Here is an 18090-nt window from a genome sequence, read left to right as displayed (position 1 = left end):
TATTTCTCCTGTGTAATGAGTCAGCAATCATTCATGAGGCTTTGGTTCCTGTCTGATGTCAAAGTGTTTCACTGCTCTTTACTGCGGCTTCTGGAATGATTTCCTTGACCGGGGGACCCAGCATGGTGACTGAACTGAAATGGAAAAGAAGACATCCCACAGCCTCGGGCCAGGACCAGTAGGTCTGGACTGGCAGGAATGGCGGTGATGGAGCGCAGTGATGAAGAGAGCAAATCCCCTCGGCATAGACAACCAAAGTAGACGGCTGTGAAAGAGAGACAAAATGTGCTTGTGTGTAAGCTGCAACAGTCAGAGAGTCAGCCGCCAGACGCCTGGAGCCAACACAGACTGATGGCCACATTGAGTGGTCAGAGTGTGGGACACTGTGACAATAATGATGAGAGACCATTTCCCAATCCCTCTGGTTTCTTCTCCTCCTCTCCCACTCTCCTCCTTCTGTCACCCCCTGCAGCATGCTGGTAAGCAGGCTCCAGCAAATGATCATTTATTTATCGAGACTAAGAGTCTCCAATCATGCTAGCGAATCTGTGAAGCGATACTGAGGCATCGCAGTGCTTTGAGCTAAATGCTAACATCAGCTCGATAATGCTAACATGCCGATGCTAAGCAGACCAGGTGTTCACCAGGTTCCCCTTCCTTGGTTAGTATGCTCGTACTGTCGCACCAAGAAACAAACAGACTGACAGCGATCCCTTGAAAAGGATCGGGACAATGATGGCCTAAAGGTTTTTTAGGTTGGCTTTAGTACCTGGACGAGACACAAGGCGGGAGATGCGTGTGAAATGTGAAGTAGCAGACCTACCCGTTTCTTTACTCAACTGATTCAATGGAGCTACTCCGGCGACAGACGATCGTTTTGTGGGTTTATTGGGCAGCTTCCAGGTATGAATGTGTGTAGATGTGATTCAATAAAATGGACATATCGATAAAGGTTCTGTTGTGTTGCCTCTGTGTTCATATTTCTGGTCCTTACTCTGGATCTATGCCAGTGGAGAGAGGGGGCACAAGGCCGTGGCTCCCGTGGACAGCAGGGCATTAACTCTCTGTCCCAGATCCTGATGGCCCGGGTCCACTGAACCTCTCACACACCCAAGCCAACCCAGAGTCACAACTCCTCCTTTGCCAAAAGCATTGTGTTGTGTACACTATACAAAAAATGTCTGATCTGTGCACTTGTGTAGGTTTTCAGTATAGTCCTTTATGTGTGTGGCCCGGCTAGTCACTCAGATCTCTCTTTTTGCTTCACCCAGCTGAAGCCATGGCAGCAGTGCTGGTTAAGAGGTTTGTGTATCCCATTAGGATGATGAAGAGGCCTTTCATCAGTAGGCTCCCTCCGGCCAAGCGCTGACAGGAGCTTTACCTCGACAAGCCTCTCAAACACACCGCTCGACAAGAGACAGCACCCAGCAAAGAGGTCCGCGGGCGGTACACATACTCACTGATAAAACACACACACACACACACACACACACACACACACACACACACACACACACACACACACACACACACACACACACACACACACACACACACACACACACACACACACACACACACACACTCTGACCAGAGATGAAAAGGGAAGATTGGGCCACTTTGATGCGAACTTTTTGTCATCAATCTTACATCCATTTTTAATCTTAGACAAAAGGGTTCAGTGTATGAGGAGTGGAGACAAGGGAGGCTGGAGAGGAAGAGAAGTCTTGACTAATTTTGACTCTGCTCTATTTTTAATCAGTGCCACACGAAGATGACTAATTGATACTGTAACAGCCGTGCAGGACTCTGTCCACATGGGCAGTCATTTTTCAAGAGGAGGAGGGCGGGAGGAAGAGGACAGAACGTGAGGACAGAAGAGGAAAATAAGACGGGAATAGAGAGGGAGAAGACAGTAACGGAGAGAAATGACAAGCGAGAGAGGAAAAGAGGGAGGGAGAGAGACAGAGATTGATAAAGACAGAGAGCGAGAGAAAGATGGAGCCAAGATGACCTGGATTCATAGTACCAGTATTGATTATTGACGATGAAAAACAAAGAAAGAGCTTTGCTTCAAGACTAGATAAATGAACTCACACGCAAAGATCTGGATAGACAGAACTGGCTGAAAAGGATTAACAAAATTTACACACCCAGAATCTGACTGCTTTGCCTTGAATCTGACAAGATGATACATGCTGACGGCCAAAAACAAGTGTGACAGGTAGGGACTGGAATCCACGCACACAAACAACATATGGGACGCTACATGATCTGATTAGATTTTATTCTGTGTGGGATTTACAGGGCAACCTATGGAATTGCGTGGAGATGATTTATTGGGTTTGGAAACCCCATACACATGCATCCAGACAACACAGAGGCCCATCTCCCCATTTTGCATTCTGGATTATTCTGTTTCTCATAGATTAACTTTGCATAATCGCTTTGAGAATTCTGAGTTTAAAGCACTGACGCCATCCGAAGATGCTCCATCAAAGACTCATAGTACACTAAAGCGAATCACAGATAGCACATAAACTCCTGCCAGACAGTACGTTCTCCTCAGCTCCACATTCATGTTTTATTCATGACGTGAGGTAGATACTTTTATTTAAAGAGCCTTACAGTTCCAGCACTTCTATCCATGTTCAAAAACATCTACCTGTGCTCTTCAATAAGGCTCATTTAGAAGCTTGATTTACTAATTGTCCATTGTCCTGCCAGAGAAGAGGGACTAGTGGATAGCAATGCTATTTCTGTACATGGTTGACTATATTAGCGGTAATCCTGTACTGAACATTATTTGCGATAGCAATTTAAAAGATATAGCGGACTGAAAATAATGTGAGAATACATTCACACATCACTTAATAATTAATATAATGTTACCTTAGCTTACCCTTTTCCAGCTGTGGCCTGCATGTTTTTTTATTGTGTACCAGCTGTTTTGTTTTTGCTTCTGTTTATTTCTCAGTGCCTGTAATGACCATTATAAGAGACCCCTTACACCTGGTCATTTGGTCCATTGTTGATATGAAGATGTGATTATAGCAAGTCTAAATTGTAAGATATTCCCAATCGTTTAAGAGCTCAAAGGATGTAGCAGTAAAAATCCATAACCTTTTAATATTTTTCCTGAGATATTCTTGGTAATACTGATGGCCCATAGAGTAAATGCGGGCCTCGAATGGCCACACTGTGCTGGAAACCATGAGAATAGAACTGCTTGACTCCCATATGGCTGCGGTCACTTGGATCATTTGTGAAGCGCAATGACAGGCTGCAAACATAAAGGTCTTTATAAGCTTCCCGACAATTTACAATCTATTCAGCATGACTGACTTCACAACTTCCATTTTCCACAACAACAAAGAACCAGCTTGTAGGGTGTGTGTGAGTGTAGAGGAGCACATGCAGGTGAGTTGTGTTTGGGTGGCTGACCAGATTACAGAAAAAAGAGTGAGATAGACGACACTATTCGGTTAACTACATCATGTGCAACAATAATGGTGGTGTTCTTTGAATAGTTAACATGACAGCAGCAGACCAAAAAGCAAACATGATATGAAATGAGTGTCCAGCTTCTCTGCAGACATTTTTAATGTATTCAAGGCTTTATCAAACCTACAGCATAAGATAGTTAATAACATGAAGTATTCATGTTGAGGTTTCTGCAACAATAGCTCACATTAGTGCCCTCATAACATCAAAATGTAACATTTAAATGGATACACATGCTACATTAATTGCTACCTTTGCCATGCCCTCACCTTCCTGTGATCTCACACCTCCTGTGAGAGAGCTATTCTGCACATGCCTCTTGAAAAACAGCAGATTACAATCTCAATTTAATTACCCGACACAGAGGCGCGCTACTGTGTTTTCTTTCCTCCCAATGAAATATTATAGCATGCACAGGAAAACTACTCTAAAAGTACAAGCACATTAATATACATTACGCAGCCTCCAATCATTTTAATGACTGTGGAGACACCGAAAACGGTCAGAGAAGAAAATAAAAAAGGAAAGGAAAAGGGAACCGAACAACACAGCGAAGCAAAGGGGACAGGATGAGTTGAAGGTGCGACCTAAGGTGTGTGACGACGGAAAAGATAGAAAGTCAGCTGAGCAGAAGAGGCAATTTTAGACGGTGTGAAATTCACGCCATCTTGTCTTAGACACATCATGTTCTAAGGTGGTCCATAAAGCAAGGTGTGGAGATCAATATCATCCATTTACTGAGGTGCAACTCATCTAATCATCTGGCTCTGCTGCCCATTGAAGGAGCTGTGACACACACCTGGGCCTCTGGAGGAGAACAGAGTAATGAAATGAACACTGCCGCCTGGCCTGTTCTCAAGTCCCCAACAGCTAGCACAAACACAGCCCCCGCAACTCCCCTGTCTCCCTTCCTTTATCTCCTTCCACCTCCACATCTGAGCATTAACCCCAAGCTTCACTTCCTCATCCCTCCTCTTCCCATTCTTACGCACAAGCACAGGCTCTCGTACGTTATGCCATCGTTGCATATCGTGTGGCCCATTAGGAATCTGAGGCGTGTGAGGCACGGAGACCAAAATATCCGCAGCACTCTGTTTCTCTCTCCAACTCATTGACTGAGTGCCTCGGGGTAACATCACAATAACTGCTGCTTTGCCCTGGTCCCCAATGCAATTCTATAATTCATCTTAATTGAGAAAAACAAGCAAGCAAAGGGGAGCACTGGAAGGACATAAAGTGCAGGTTGTGTACAGTATTTCAGGAAACGAGGGACCTGGTGTATGTGTTGTGTCTGTGAAAGGTGAATGTAGGTGCACGTCTACTTAAAAAGACAGGTTGAAAACAAATCATGTTAAAACTATTTCCAAGAAAGAACTACAGACATAGGAAAATACATTATGTGATGCTTTACTGTCATTTGGCTCAATTGCCACAACATTTTAATATTTGAGATATGTTGGTGAAAGATGGAGCAATATTTTACTCTTCGCACCATTTTCATGAAGTGATATTTCGGGGAAATGTAGAGGAAAACAATGAAACCCTTCATGCTTCAAACATAATAAATGACGGAATATATTTTTTGTGTGTGCACGCACTGTAATTTTAACGGATATAGTACAATTTATTCCCGGGCTTGGAGACAGGGCTAAAAGGCAGATGCTATTTAAACACAATCTTGAAAATTAAGACGAAACATTTTGTCTAAATATCAAATTGTTGAGCAACTTTCAGGACAATACGGAAGCTCCAACACAGATGGAGCCCCCAGATTTAACTGCTCGCATACAGACTTCAGGTAATTAGCTGGGTTTTTATTGGGTCTCTTTATGAGTGTTGGGAGTTAAAAGCAAACTAACTGGTTGGCCAAGGCAAATCTTGTGTTTCAGTGTATTGTTTAACATTTATGACTTTATACCTTTGATGTTCTAATTTAGAATCAATGCAGCATAAAATGCATGAAAGGGGAATTTTTCACATTGGCTGACACCATGCTGAGCATGTACTCCCACAGTTCCTTTAGAGAATACATGTTTTAAAAATATGCAGAGCTGTATCATTTGTGTTTGCTTTTATTTTTTCATCCACTTTCCAGATCTTGCACTATCTAGGTCAGTGGTCAGCAGTTTTAATCAATTTTCCAAACCCAGGAGCACTACGACAGTTGGGAAATCCCAGCAGGCTCATAGGGAATGGATATAGCAATAATAAAAACACAAAATATAATCTGAATTATGCTCGGAAGAGATTAGGTCAGAATAATCCCCAGAATAAACACAAATGGGGAGGAGGGGAGGTCGCTTGTGATCATATGTACGGAGGGGAGCAGCAGTGCCTGTGTGGATGTTTTTATTCCTGATGGTTTGTGTAGAGTTATGTTTGATTTTGGTTGTAAGAGTGATGAAGATGTTTATTTGGGGAAATGAGGCTCAGAGAGTTGCTATTATTAAAGTAGAATAAAATGTGTTCTATTGTCTGCTCAAACAAAGAGAAATTCCCTCAGTGTGATGGATTCCTGAACATTTCAGTCAACAAGATGAGTGCATTCATTTCCAATTGGGATCCAGATTTATTTAAACATATCACCACCCAATTAGAAAAAAGACCCATTAAATCCCATTTTCCTTTCTATGATGAAAAAGTAATGAAGTCCAAACATTCAGCCAAGAAACATAACCCCTTAGAAACCCACAACTTTTTATGATTGGATTTCTGTTTATTAAACTCGAGATGTCTTGTGTTAGGAGGTCACATTTGTTGGTAGGTGGATCTTCTAAACTTCGGACTCCGCAGGCTCTTGCTTAAAATTCAGCATAAAGCTCTGAGAGGGATCTTCTCATCTGATTCTTGACAAGAAAGCGAATCCATGCATTTCCCAGAATGTGTCACTATTCATTGTATTCAGTCACCTGTGTAACACACTGAGATTTGGGGTTGAATTGCTTGAATTCCTGCAGGATCTTTTCTGTGGCTTTCCCGAAGCCGAGTCCGTGTGCCGAGGGATGAGGGATCAGAGTGGACGGGCCCGGAGCAGACCTCGAGGTCACCGGCTGCCTTTCTGCTGAGCAGGCTGTTGTCCAGCAGCTGCATGGCCGCACCACTCCGGGTCTGTTCAGAGTCTATTCAGCAGCTTCAGCTAAGTGCAATAGAAGACCCTAGTCTATTGTCTGACGCCAAGTCTGTTTGAGATGCACCAGAACGCTCACTTCATCTCCCAGTGAGTTCAGAGAAACAGTTAAGTCCCTTTGAATGGGGGCGGATTTACACAAGTAAAAAGACACGTTAAAAACAGTCAGGCCGACTCCATCGCTCAAACTGAGAGCTGCTTGACCTCAGTGACCTTTGCAGAATGTCAACCACACTGTATGACCGTTGTTCGCTTACTTCAACACAACACTCAAACATACATTTAGATACAGAGACGCTAACGGACGAGAGAAAATCAATCTTATTTGTCCACTATGTTCAGGACAAACAACCTATTAGTGGCAATATCTATTTAGTATTTCTGCAAGCGTGTCATATAGTAAGCGTTATTTGCATTTATCTTCTGTCACGAGTAAAACAATTAAGAAGCAATAAAAACATTATCATGTAAAAATGGTTACCAAGAGAGCATTGCTAGCGAGTTAGCTATTATCCAAGTATGTGGTGTGTATGATCATGCACACAAAATGGGCCATATCACACTCACACAGTAAAAAAGCCATCTGGAGGCATCAGCACTTCTGTGAGGAGAATTAAGTCAGAGTGCAATGACTTTCTCGTTTAAAGTGCCTCCAAAGAGCCCCATTATTACCTTCCCAGAATGCAAATGTGCTTTGGGCCAATTAGAGGTTGAGACAATATCAATGTAAGACCATAAAAATCCACCCTTCCATAATCATTCAGCAATATGACTCATGGGTAAGTTTGGAACACCGGCCTGTAAATGTGTCATGATTATGACTCTGTGCTTAAAATGAATGGAGGAGTTGTGTATTTCATTCCCACGGGGCTGGAGCTGAGCCACGCATATGTTAGTGTCAGTGCTTCTAATGAAATAAATAGACTTGTGATAGTACTTATTAGGTCTCCATAAGTGGCAGGTAAAGACAAGGGCCCTGCGGTGGATCAAAGGTAGTTAAATGTCTCTTTTTAGATCTCCCCCTATCAAGAGGTATTTAGGGGGAGAGGGAGTTGCTTTTTATTTATTTTTTGTGGAGACAGACACCCTCATCCACGATCCCTCTGTGTAATTACACGCCACAGAAGACCTTCATTCCTCTCCTCTTCACAGAGAGAGATGAAAGACAAGAGAGACAGAGGCATGTAATCGCTCCTCTGGCTGAAAGAGAGGGAGGGAGGTGAGGGACACAGAGAAGAGAAGGGCAAAAGGATGGTGAGTGGTGGTAGGGTTTTAATAAACCTCCTCAGTCGCTTGTTTACGGAGTGTCCCCTACCGTTCTCTCACACACACACACACACACACACACACACACACACACACACACACACACACACACACACACACACACACACACACACACACACACACACACACACACACACACACACACACACACACACACAATCTTTGATTGAGACTTTCATTATTCTCAGACTGTACCGTTCTTCGCCTCAGGACTGATGTGTAAATTCGGCCACTGTATATCTGACACTCAAAAACTCAGGCTCACAGGAGCATAAAGAGGGACGCCTTCATAAGTGGCAGCATCTCAGCACACACGCTCACCAGAACGTGCGCGCAAATGCACGCATGTACACACACTCTGGTAGCGTCAGAGGCGTGGGCGGACGTTACGCACACGTAAATGTTCTATTTTGTTCTGCCATTCATTGTATCCTTGCCTTAACAACAAATACTCCTTCAGCTCATCACAAAGGGCTTGAGAGCAGCAGAGAAGTTACAATCTGAAGAAATGTTCGACAATAAAACATTTCTTCCCATTATAGGCATTAAAAGCACCTGGAAGGTACCTGTAAATGATCTCCCCGTGCCTTTGTTGTTAGCTTTAGGTGCTAAACTGAGAGTGCTTTGTGTCGTTTTATCATAGTCTAGCGATAGCTGGTGTTTGGAAACAGCAAAGTGCTTATCATACAGTTGAGAGTAATGTGAGAAAAAGGTATGACATGTGAATAAATGCATAAGGCGGAAATTAAAGCGAAGACATAACAATAACACAGAATGCACATACCATACCATACCAGGGTGTTACTGTTCGATAACTTTTGCTTTAACATTTGATTGTTCCAGTTTCTTAAAATTGAGACAATGTGCTATTTGTTTTATATAATTGCATATTGAATATCTTGGGTTTTGGACTGTTGGTTGGGCAAAACAATCAGTTTAAAAACACCTCGGGCTCTGGGAAATTGTAAATAGCCTTTTTCACTTTCTTCCTGGCATTTAACAGACTAATTATAATGAAAAAATAATCAAGATATGAATGAATAATGAAAATCACCATTAGCTACTGTATTTGTATGATTTTGAACACATTTCTTACTCCTGGCCACATCTCTGCAAAGGTGACTCACTACTCTGTCTGTCTAACTGTCTGTCTGTGCCGAAGTCTCTGAGGGTTTCAAACAACCCTTCTGCCTAGGAATCTGCCAGTCTGTCTGCCCGGCTCTCCACAGGTACGTCTATCTGTCCCTGCGTGATACATGTTTCTTTTATTAAGCTGTGCAAGAGGGGGGCTGTTGCTGGAGCTGGAGCTGGAGCTGGCTGTGGCGTGAAGGTTGAAGTTTTTGACAGGGAGAGACACCGCTCAGAGTTTAATGACCCTCTATAACTATACCTATCCATCTCCCCCGAGAGAACAGCCAAATGCCATGGAAATGGTCCTCGGCTGAAGATTTTGCATCATCCTAAATCACAACTCCTCAGTTAGCACTAGTATGACAGGAAGCATGTTTCTGATGCTGCTTTTGGTGTATATAGACCTTCCTTGGACACAAACGACAAATTAACACAGGAGTAGTTTAAGATTTTTTTTAAACTAAAAGTGTCCTGCGCTGCACCTCTTCCATGTGAACTAATGAGGCAGACACTTGAAGCTCCACATACAGAACATCCCCCAATCGATTAACATTCGTATGGCTTTCCTTTGCTCGTGCGAGCGGCTTTCTCCACCTGCTGTACCGGCACACACACACATGCACACACACACACACACACACACACGCACACACGCATATAAAAACACACACCACCATGTGCTGAAAGGATTGGAGGCAAGTGAAGCTGGGCAAGAGCTGAGTTAGAGCAAAGACACCCAGAGTTAATGAACCCTCAATAGTCAGCATGGCTGTCCATCTGCTTTGATAATCCCCATAAACACACACACACACACAAGCAGCATATCGTCATCCTAAATATCTTACGTGCTACATATGTGATGTATTTGTGTGTTTGTGGAGGATTGGGTGCTGCATTGGGAGGAAGGTGGGGGCGGGGGAGGGAGGGCTGATGTGTTCATAATAATGCCTCTGTGCCTTAGCTCAGCACACCAGCTAATCTAAGCGGAGTGGCGGGAAGAGGTGAGCGTGAGGTCTGCGGTTGAGCCCATCTGGTCAGCAGCAGGTAAGAAGCTTGAGACACACTTGATGCGTGTGTGAGCTCATACACTTAATCTAACCTTAATTACATGCAGGTACATCTGCCACATTAGACCAGGCCTCGCCCGCTACTTTACACATGGCGCCCATTCAAAACGGTTCCTAACTCGACAGCGACCGGCGCCTGGTGGCATTTTGTCGCGTACTTCGCGCACACCTGGCTCAGTGACTGAACCAGGAGGATAAACCAGGTTTCCTCCTGTGCAATCAGAGCACCTGCCAGAGCGAGAGAGAGATGGGTGTGTGCGCAAGCTGTGTGCTGATTGAGATTGGGAGTGTGACCCCACTGTGACCCATGCAGAAAAGGGAGTAATACCTAAGTAATACGGCTGGCTTCCCATCAGCACTCACGCGTACACACGCTCACGGCAAACACGCAAACCCGAGCCAAGAGGCGCCTGTCAGCCCTTGATTAAGACCTGCATCCGAGAACAGAATCTTTACTGTGTGTTTGGAGGCTCCCAGTCAAAGCCTCTGGAGGAGAAGTGAGAATTAAGTCCTGGAGCTGAAGCAAGTGGAGGAATTAAAGATTGTATGGGTGCAGATCTCATTCTTACGCTCTTCGCTTTACTATGGTTTGATCCGAGAGTGTCTGACCAGAAACAGGGATTATTGCCCCTAGTGTGCACGCTTGCATGTGTCATATGTTTCTGGGATGAAGTTAGATACTGCATAGCAGACCTTTTCCATAAGCACAATATGTAAGACGAGCCAAAGAGAAGAGGGGAGAAGAGGAGCAGAAAAACAAGGAGACAAGAGATGGAAAAAAGGGAAAGAGCATTACAGAAGAGACCAGCAAAGGGAATGTCTGGAGGTGCCCTTGTTGACCTCAGATTAAGTGGCCAATCACTGCTCCATTACTGACTGGGGCAATGAACTTGAGAGACAAACATGGTGCTTTACGACAATCAGTGCATTAAATAACACAGCAGCACACTGCTGACATGCGGCCAATCGCACCAGCCCACGCGCCACCCCACCCCAGCCATTACACACTCACAAATAACAAATACACTCATTAAGAATCATTCGCCTTGATTTAAAGCCTGAGGGAGAGGGAAAAAAAGTTGTTTGAAAGTCCTGCTAGCTGCCTGCCATGCTGACAGAAGGAGGCAGGATGATTTCCGTTCCCTCTCTCAGCCGGAGATATGCACACGTACGCTCAATACGCCGTCTCTCTGGGGAGGCCTGTGTGTCATTCCCCTACTTTAGACACACCAGCTGCTCGATGTGTGCTCTGCAGTGTAAAAGCCCCTTCCTGCCTCGCACAAGCCCCCAGTGGCACCTACATCCACTTACACAGGCATGACAAAGCTCCCTTCGCCAGCCCCCCCCCCCCCCCCATCTCCCCCTTTACCTACCCAAGACAATCCAAACACCCCCCACATTCATAAGTACCCTGCAGGCAGATGGGACCCTAATAAGTGTTACACTCAGAGAAATGGGATTCCTCACAGTGCCTTCTAAAGAGCAATGCTCAAACTCCGCCAGAGAGCTGGCTGGGGGAAGAAATGATGGAGTGAGAGAGATAGGGATAACAGAGGTTGGTATATGTGAGACTATAAAGCTATAAATACACCTGATGAGACTATCAACTTGACTGAAGGAAAGGGATGGGGGAAATGAGGACAAGTGAAGGCAATTTATTAATGTGGATGTGGGGCAATGTAGCTTTGTATGACAAATTCCTAAAAGGAAGTCAGAATAATACCAACTGCCATCGCCTTCCCCAATGCAACACATTTTTAACAGACTTTAAGCTGACTTTTCCTTCAGTTAGCTGAGCCCACATGACACACTCAGATACAAACAGACGCAAACACAGGCATTAACAGATTGCATGTGGTCTAAGCTTTGAGTGGACTTGGCAACTGCCTTTTAAAGACAAAAAAGCTTCTGCTAAGAAGATAAGGGGAATCTACATGGTCTGAAAACCCTCCCTTTTTTAGACCAGGACACACACGGAGCCCTGGACAACAGCACAGCCAATCAAGTGCTGACACTGCTTCTGGTTAATGGACCTCAGCGCAACCACCTTTGCCAAGTGTGTGTATATGTGTGTGTGTGCGTGTGTGTGTGTGTGCGTCCATCTTAGGGTAAAGAGGTTGCTCAGGATCTTGCAAGACCCCCCTTGGTGAATCCTGATCCTATTGGTCACGATGCCCAGAGTGCTGCTGAGATCTTAAATTAAAATTCCTGCACTCACTCTCCCACTACTCCCAAGTGACCCAGCGGGTTTTCCACCATTATACAAACAAATGCTACCTCTTCATCAGAGGATGTGGCTCCTTTTTGCATATGTGGGTGTATGTGGGTGTGGGTGGGCGGTGTCCTTTTGATGTCAGATGTCACTAAGCATGTCTTAGCATATCAATTGAAATGAGATTCGTAGATGTTTAAGGCTTCAACAGGTAGGTGTGATCTTAACCTCAGCATGAGTGGTCACGCAACAGGAACACACATCTGAAGAATCGTGAGCACACACATTCATGCAAGGGTAGGTCCTGTTGAAGTGAACAAGCTCTGAACGTGTGTGTGTGTGTGTGTGTGTGTGTTTGCTATACTGCTGCCCCCCTTTACCCCACACAAAGGTCTGTGGAGTCTATTCATCTAAAGCACAATGGAACCCCACAGAGGTTTTATTCCTGTTTCCCTGTCTGCCCCACCCATCTCCCCCACAGAGCAGGATGGAGGGGCAGGGGGTGCCCTGTCCTACCGGCCCAGCAGCAACTCAGCTCCCATCTGCCACCGAAACTCTTCTTCCACCACCCCAGGCCCATCCATCCATCCATCCCCCTCCTCTCCCTCCAGCTTCAACATTTTTTCAACATTTCCTGGGTATTTGAAGGTCTAAAAATCGTTGTGTTTTATTGAGAAAATATCGACTTTAAAAATAATTGACAAAGTAAAATAAATTGTGTAATTGCCATTTGAATAAGAACTAGTTTGACCTTGGTTTAAACAGCTCGGTGAAACATGTTTTAAAATGTTAATCATCAATGGAGTTACATTTCGGATTAAATAAAAACATTCTAGCACATTATTCCTGTTATATAATATTATTTATTATTTCCTGTCTCACACAGGCCTCACCAGACCATCTGGTGTGAGTTCAACAAAACGTATTTTCAGCCGGAATCCAAGGAGGCGTTACATGAAATATTGAAACAGCTTCACTTGACGATCATTCTGTACACAAACAGTTTGAATTAATTGTCAGGCTCAGACATATTGATTGGATCATTATTACCCCAGATTCTAAAGACCGTGACAACATATTGCCTTTGAAAAAGAAAATAAGGCCTGTGCTGAAAATGATATTAATCTCAAGCCTGCCAATCTTCGATCAAAACTTTCTTCTGCTGCCAATTCCTCGTTACATTCTTTATAGCTAGCTCATTCTTCCATTTACCTCACTGCTCTGCCTCCTACAGAGCCGTTGCTGTTTGCTGCAGATTTATGGTCCGGTCTAACATGCAGAGTATTGGCAAAGCATTAAACATGTCTACTCTTAATACTGTGAGCTCTCTCCATCGATAAGAGCCTTAATAAAAACATCCCCAAGTGGATTTGTGTGTCTCTTTTTCACTTTCCTCCCTCTGCCTCCTTCCTGGACAATATCCGTCTCTCTTCGTCGGCTTTGCTAGCTTTTAACTGGTCCTGTTGCACATCCCTGGCCTTCCTCTCCTTCTTTTCCACTTATATCTTCCCACCCACACTCCACCTCATCACCTGGCCCATGCCAGAGGTTTAATGACGCTTGAATGCCACTGCTATGGAGGGTTCGTCTTTGCTCTTTTCTCATACGGGATATTCAAAAGCTGTGGCCTGAGATCAATCCATCTCAATGTGTCTCTCGCAGATTAATTTCTCTTCCATCTCATCTTTCTGTTTTCCCTCTTAACTTTCAGATGGATAACATTACACTGCGTAACCCCTCTCCCTGTTTGTTCACACACGTCCTCTGCAACCGCCCTCGGCTGCAATTGGCACACTTGCTCTAACTGCCAGTCTTTTATATCCTCTATAAATGCCGATTGGTACCCTAAAAGCCTCCGCTACCCCCTGCAGCCAATCCGGGCCAGTTACACCAATGAGAGGTGGGCAGCTGTTCCCCTCCCACTTCTTTTTCCCTTGCTGTCTCTGATGTCAAGAATTTGAGCATCATAAGCACATTTTAAATATTAACAAAGATCACTTTGCACGTATGAATAATACAGCACAGAGGGCAGCGGCTGGCCAGAGATCCCATCCCCTGCCCCCTGACAACCATAACACTAATGCACTGCTCAGGGACAGAATGTGGCCTGGTCAGGTCTGACTTGCCTGAGGAACTAGTCTGGCCTGTGGCCGGCCAAACGGAGCTGTCGGTCTGTTTATTTATCACAGCGCCCAACCACCTGTCCAAAGCTCTGTAGATGCAACAGCCTGGTAGCACTTTTGTTATGACTGCATGTTTCAGAGACACTTTAATCTTATCTGACATTTCAATCTGTTGAGCGTCTTTGAAGCCACATCTACTGTGGTATCTGTTCGAGGTTAGCTCTGTTGTCACTTTCTTTTGATGCATCTCAAATTTATTCTTTAACTGTCAGAAATTCACAGAATTCGTCCGACCAAACCGTAGAGGAGGAGGGCAGCAAATATTTCAGCCGTGTTTTATTAGCTCACATATAACCTTAAAGAGTCTTCTTACAGACGATGGACTGTTATCAAGAGCGGGAGGATTCCCACAGCGGACACAAATGAAACAGCACACACTGGAGGGGTGTCACCGTTCATCCAGCTTCTACGGGAGTGTCTGACATGCTCCGCTGGCTAACTCGGAACATTCGACTGCCTCTTCACAACCCTCCGCCTCGCTCTCCTGATGTCTTGACCTCCCAGTCTGACCACTGCCCCCCCACCCCCCCACTCACAGACTTACTGGGAACCCTGTCGTCTTCACTTAATCATGATGTGTGTAAACACACTTCCCGTATGTCGTTGTTTTCTAATTCTGATGAAGTCATTAATAATGACACACACAGGGAGAGGCGACGGACAGCAGGGAAGTTACTCCAAACAAGTGTGCCTGGCAGTCTGGGTAATTAATGTGTATGTCAACACAGAAAGAGGAGCACCATAGAGCAGAAATGTGAATTCAGCAGATCCACAATGCAGGCAGAGACCGAGACAGGAGGGATCTGAGGGGAGGCGGTAGAGGAAAGGTATACACAGTGGGAGAGAAGATAAATGTAATCTGTCTGTCCCATCATGCATTCCCTAAATATACCTCCGCCTTTCTCTCTCCCAGACAGAAACTTTCTTGGGGCAGCTGCTGTCCCCCTCCTCCCGCTCTCTGCTCCCCTAACAGAACCTCACTGCAATCCTCAACTGTTTATATCAACGTTTCTCATTCCTCGTGCATAGATTTCAGAACGGTCCACAATTTTAATAAACGTAAGCTGCTTTTGTGCTCTGCCTGTTCAGGGAATAATAGACACACGAGGACCTCAATAGGAATGGTGGGCGGGCGACGGCGAGGGGGGTGGGGGTTGTTATTGACATTGAAAGAAATGGCCACAGACCTGGACAGACAGTCAGCGTGTCCTCAAAAAGATGACTGCTGTCATTAAGTAAAAAAATTACTTCCTCACCAGAGAGTGAGGTTTTTTTCATGGAAAGGTCTTTTAGCAAAGAGTGTGTGGATTCTGGACACATTGTTGATCACATTGTTCTTTTGTTTTCCGACCGTTAACCAAGCTTCATCCACAATCCAATGAACCCTCGGATTTCTGCCTTGTATTTCAATCCTATCAGGTAAAGGGAGGGGGTGAAACGTCTAGCCTATACCACAAGGCCCGACACTGGAGATGGGCAGTGTCACCTTGGTGTCCAGGTCCTGCCACCCCAGCTCACCACCTGCCCTGTGTACCAAATGATTTCATCTTCATAAGAGCTGCTGCAGTCTTTGAGGGCATTAACTCTGAGCAATTTACTGATCGAAGCCTGCTCTGTTCAGACTGAAATACTATGTCTCAATAAATTGTGAAAAAGGGTATCATGGGTTTGTGATTAATGGGTGCTTTCAGACACAGCATGTCCTTCCAAGCTTTTAAATAAGTTGGTGTGAATTTAGATTTTCCAATGGGAAAATAAATAAATAAAATAATCTCTTTCCCTGAATCACTTCAAGTGCTCCATCTTACTCTTTCCTTTCTTTTTTCTTTTTGGAGGGGCCAACAAGGCATGGAGCAAAACCGTAATTACTCCCTGCGCACGAGGGGGACTTTTATTGTTCCGTTCCAAGTAGAAAAGAGAGCTCTTAGCTCGGGTCTACTGTAAGGCTGGAGAATGCTGTGTGGTAAAGAAAGTGCTGGACAGCAGGAGACCCCAGACCGCTGCACTCTTATAGCTATACTCAAAGAAGCATATGCTTTATATTTTATTCTTTTATTTTATTTTGTATTCAGGGCTCGGAGGTAATTGTGCGATTGAACACAGATAGGATCCAAAATCCGAAGTTGTGTATGTGTGCGCGCGCGGACATGTGAGCGTGTTTTATATTAATGTTGCGCAATGTCACCATGTGTAGCCAACATTATTTCACAACGATTACGCACTGATCTGTGAATAACTACTGAGCATTGGACAAATTCATAAACACTTATCTCTGAATAACAACTCACCAGTGCCAGACACGACGTATCCTCCAACCAAGAGGAGAAGCATCAGAGGACCGAGACCGTGGTCACGCTGCATCCGAACACAGGGCATCTTTTCCGTATACGACGTGGCGAAACGTCCCGGGGTCTCCCACACAGCGTTAGTGGCTCTCGTCAAACAAAGTCTCTCCTTCCTAAAAAACCAAAGAATCCAGTAATTGACGTTGTTTTGGTAAATAGTTCACTCTTGACAAAACACGTCCGCCCGTAATCGGACTTTGGAGAGGACCGTAGATATCACACCCTGTGAATATTAAGAAACACATTCCCGGTAGTCTTCATTTCCAGCTGCACTTACTCTGCTTGCCTAGGAGCCACGAGCGCGCAGTGGTGCCACAAAAGTCACCAAAAAGTTTGACGCATTGCTGCTCTGCACGGAGAGGTTACATCAGGCGATAGCGAGTCCGATTCCCAGCAGAGTAACTTATTTTGCGACCGTACAAAATAAGAACCACGGGGAGATGTTGTCAGATTGCCGCGTCCACAGCCAACTGGACTCCCGAGTCTGTTGTTGGGGGATCCTGGGCGACTTGTCTCGTCCCGGTCCGCAAGGTGTAAACAAGAACACCGGGATCAACGTGGAGCACAATGCCAGTCTCCGGACTACCAGTCCCCGCCTGGCCAATCACATACCATCCTCCTCCTCTCAGAGTGAAGGCTGAACAAGTGAAGGTAAACTCGTGGCAGGCGAGGAGGAAATAGATGGGAGGGGAGAAAAAGAAAACCCGGACCCGAGCGCGCACGGCACCGCTCCGTATTCAGCGGCTATGGTCCCACTGCAGACTGGTGAGTTTCTTTCATGAGAATCAATTCATCAACCTTTCTATCTTAATTCAAACTATCTGTATATTTTCCAATCTAATAACTTGAATGCAATAACATAGATCATCCTCTTTAGTTGCTGCCCTATACCTGATGTGAATATGTGGGCAGCTTAGTCTATAAAAGAAGTCCAGCAGGATTTTATGAGCGCATATTACTTCCTGTCGATCTCTCTCTCCCTCATCCCCGGGTCATATTTTACTCCCGGTGGCCACAAGAGAGCATCCTTTCATAAATGAGCTTAACTCCAATGAGGATGACTCCTGAGCAGCACTCCTGATTATCCAAGTCGTTTCCTGTATGACTGGATGGTGCCAAGAGTGTTTAATTGGTGTGAGAGGATTCAACGGTGGGCATGTTGTAGAGGTGAGCATTGCTTTGGCCTCGAATCATCTTTATTACTTAATGTTATATCACCAACGGTATTTTCTAT

General features: G+C 44.8%; 1 protein-coding gene across 1 annotated transcript in view; it reads right to left on the bottom strand.

Annotated features, from left to right (window-relative positions):
- The window catches only part of unc5b (unc-5 netrin receptor B), a 52650-nt gene extending 35054 nt beyond the window's left edge, over window positions 1–17596 (bottom strand). The window contains exon 1 of the mRNA XM_056435537.1: window positions 16800–17596. Coding sequence (XP_056291512.1) covers window positions 16800–16887 — 88 coding nt within the window. The 5' untranslated portion in view covers window positions 16888–17596. The remainder of the gene's footprint in view (window positions 1–16799) is intronic.
- Window positions 17597–18090: the final 494 nt, after the last annotated feature.

The sequence above is a fragment of the Pseudoliparis swirei genome, chromosome 17, assembly GCF_029220125.1.
Source record: "Pseudoliparis swirei isolate HS2019 ecotype Mariana Trench chromosome 17, NWPU_hadal_v1, whole genome shotgun sequence".
In the NCBI taxonomy this organism is placed as follows: Eukaryota; Metazoa; Chordata; class Actinopteri; order Perciformes; family Liparidae; genus Pseudoliparis; species Pseudoliparis swirei.
This window is presented reverse-complemented; position numbering and strand designations above follow the sequence as displayed.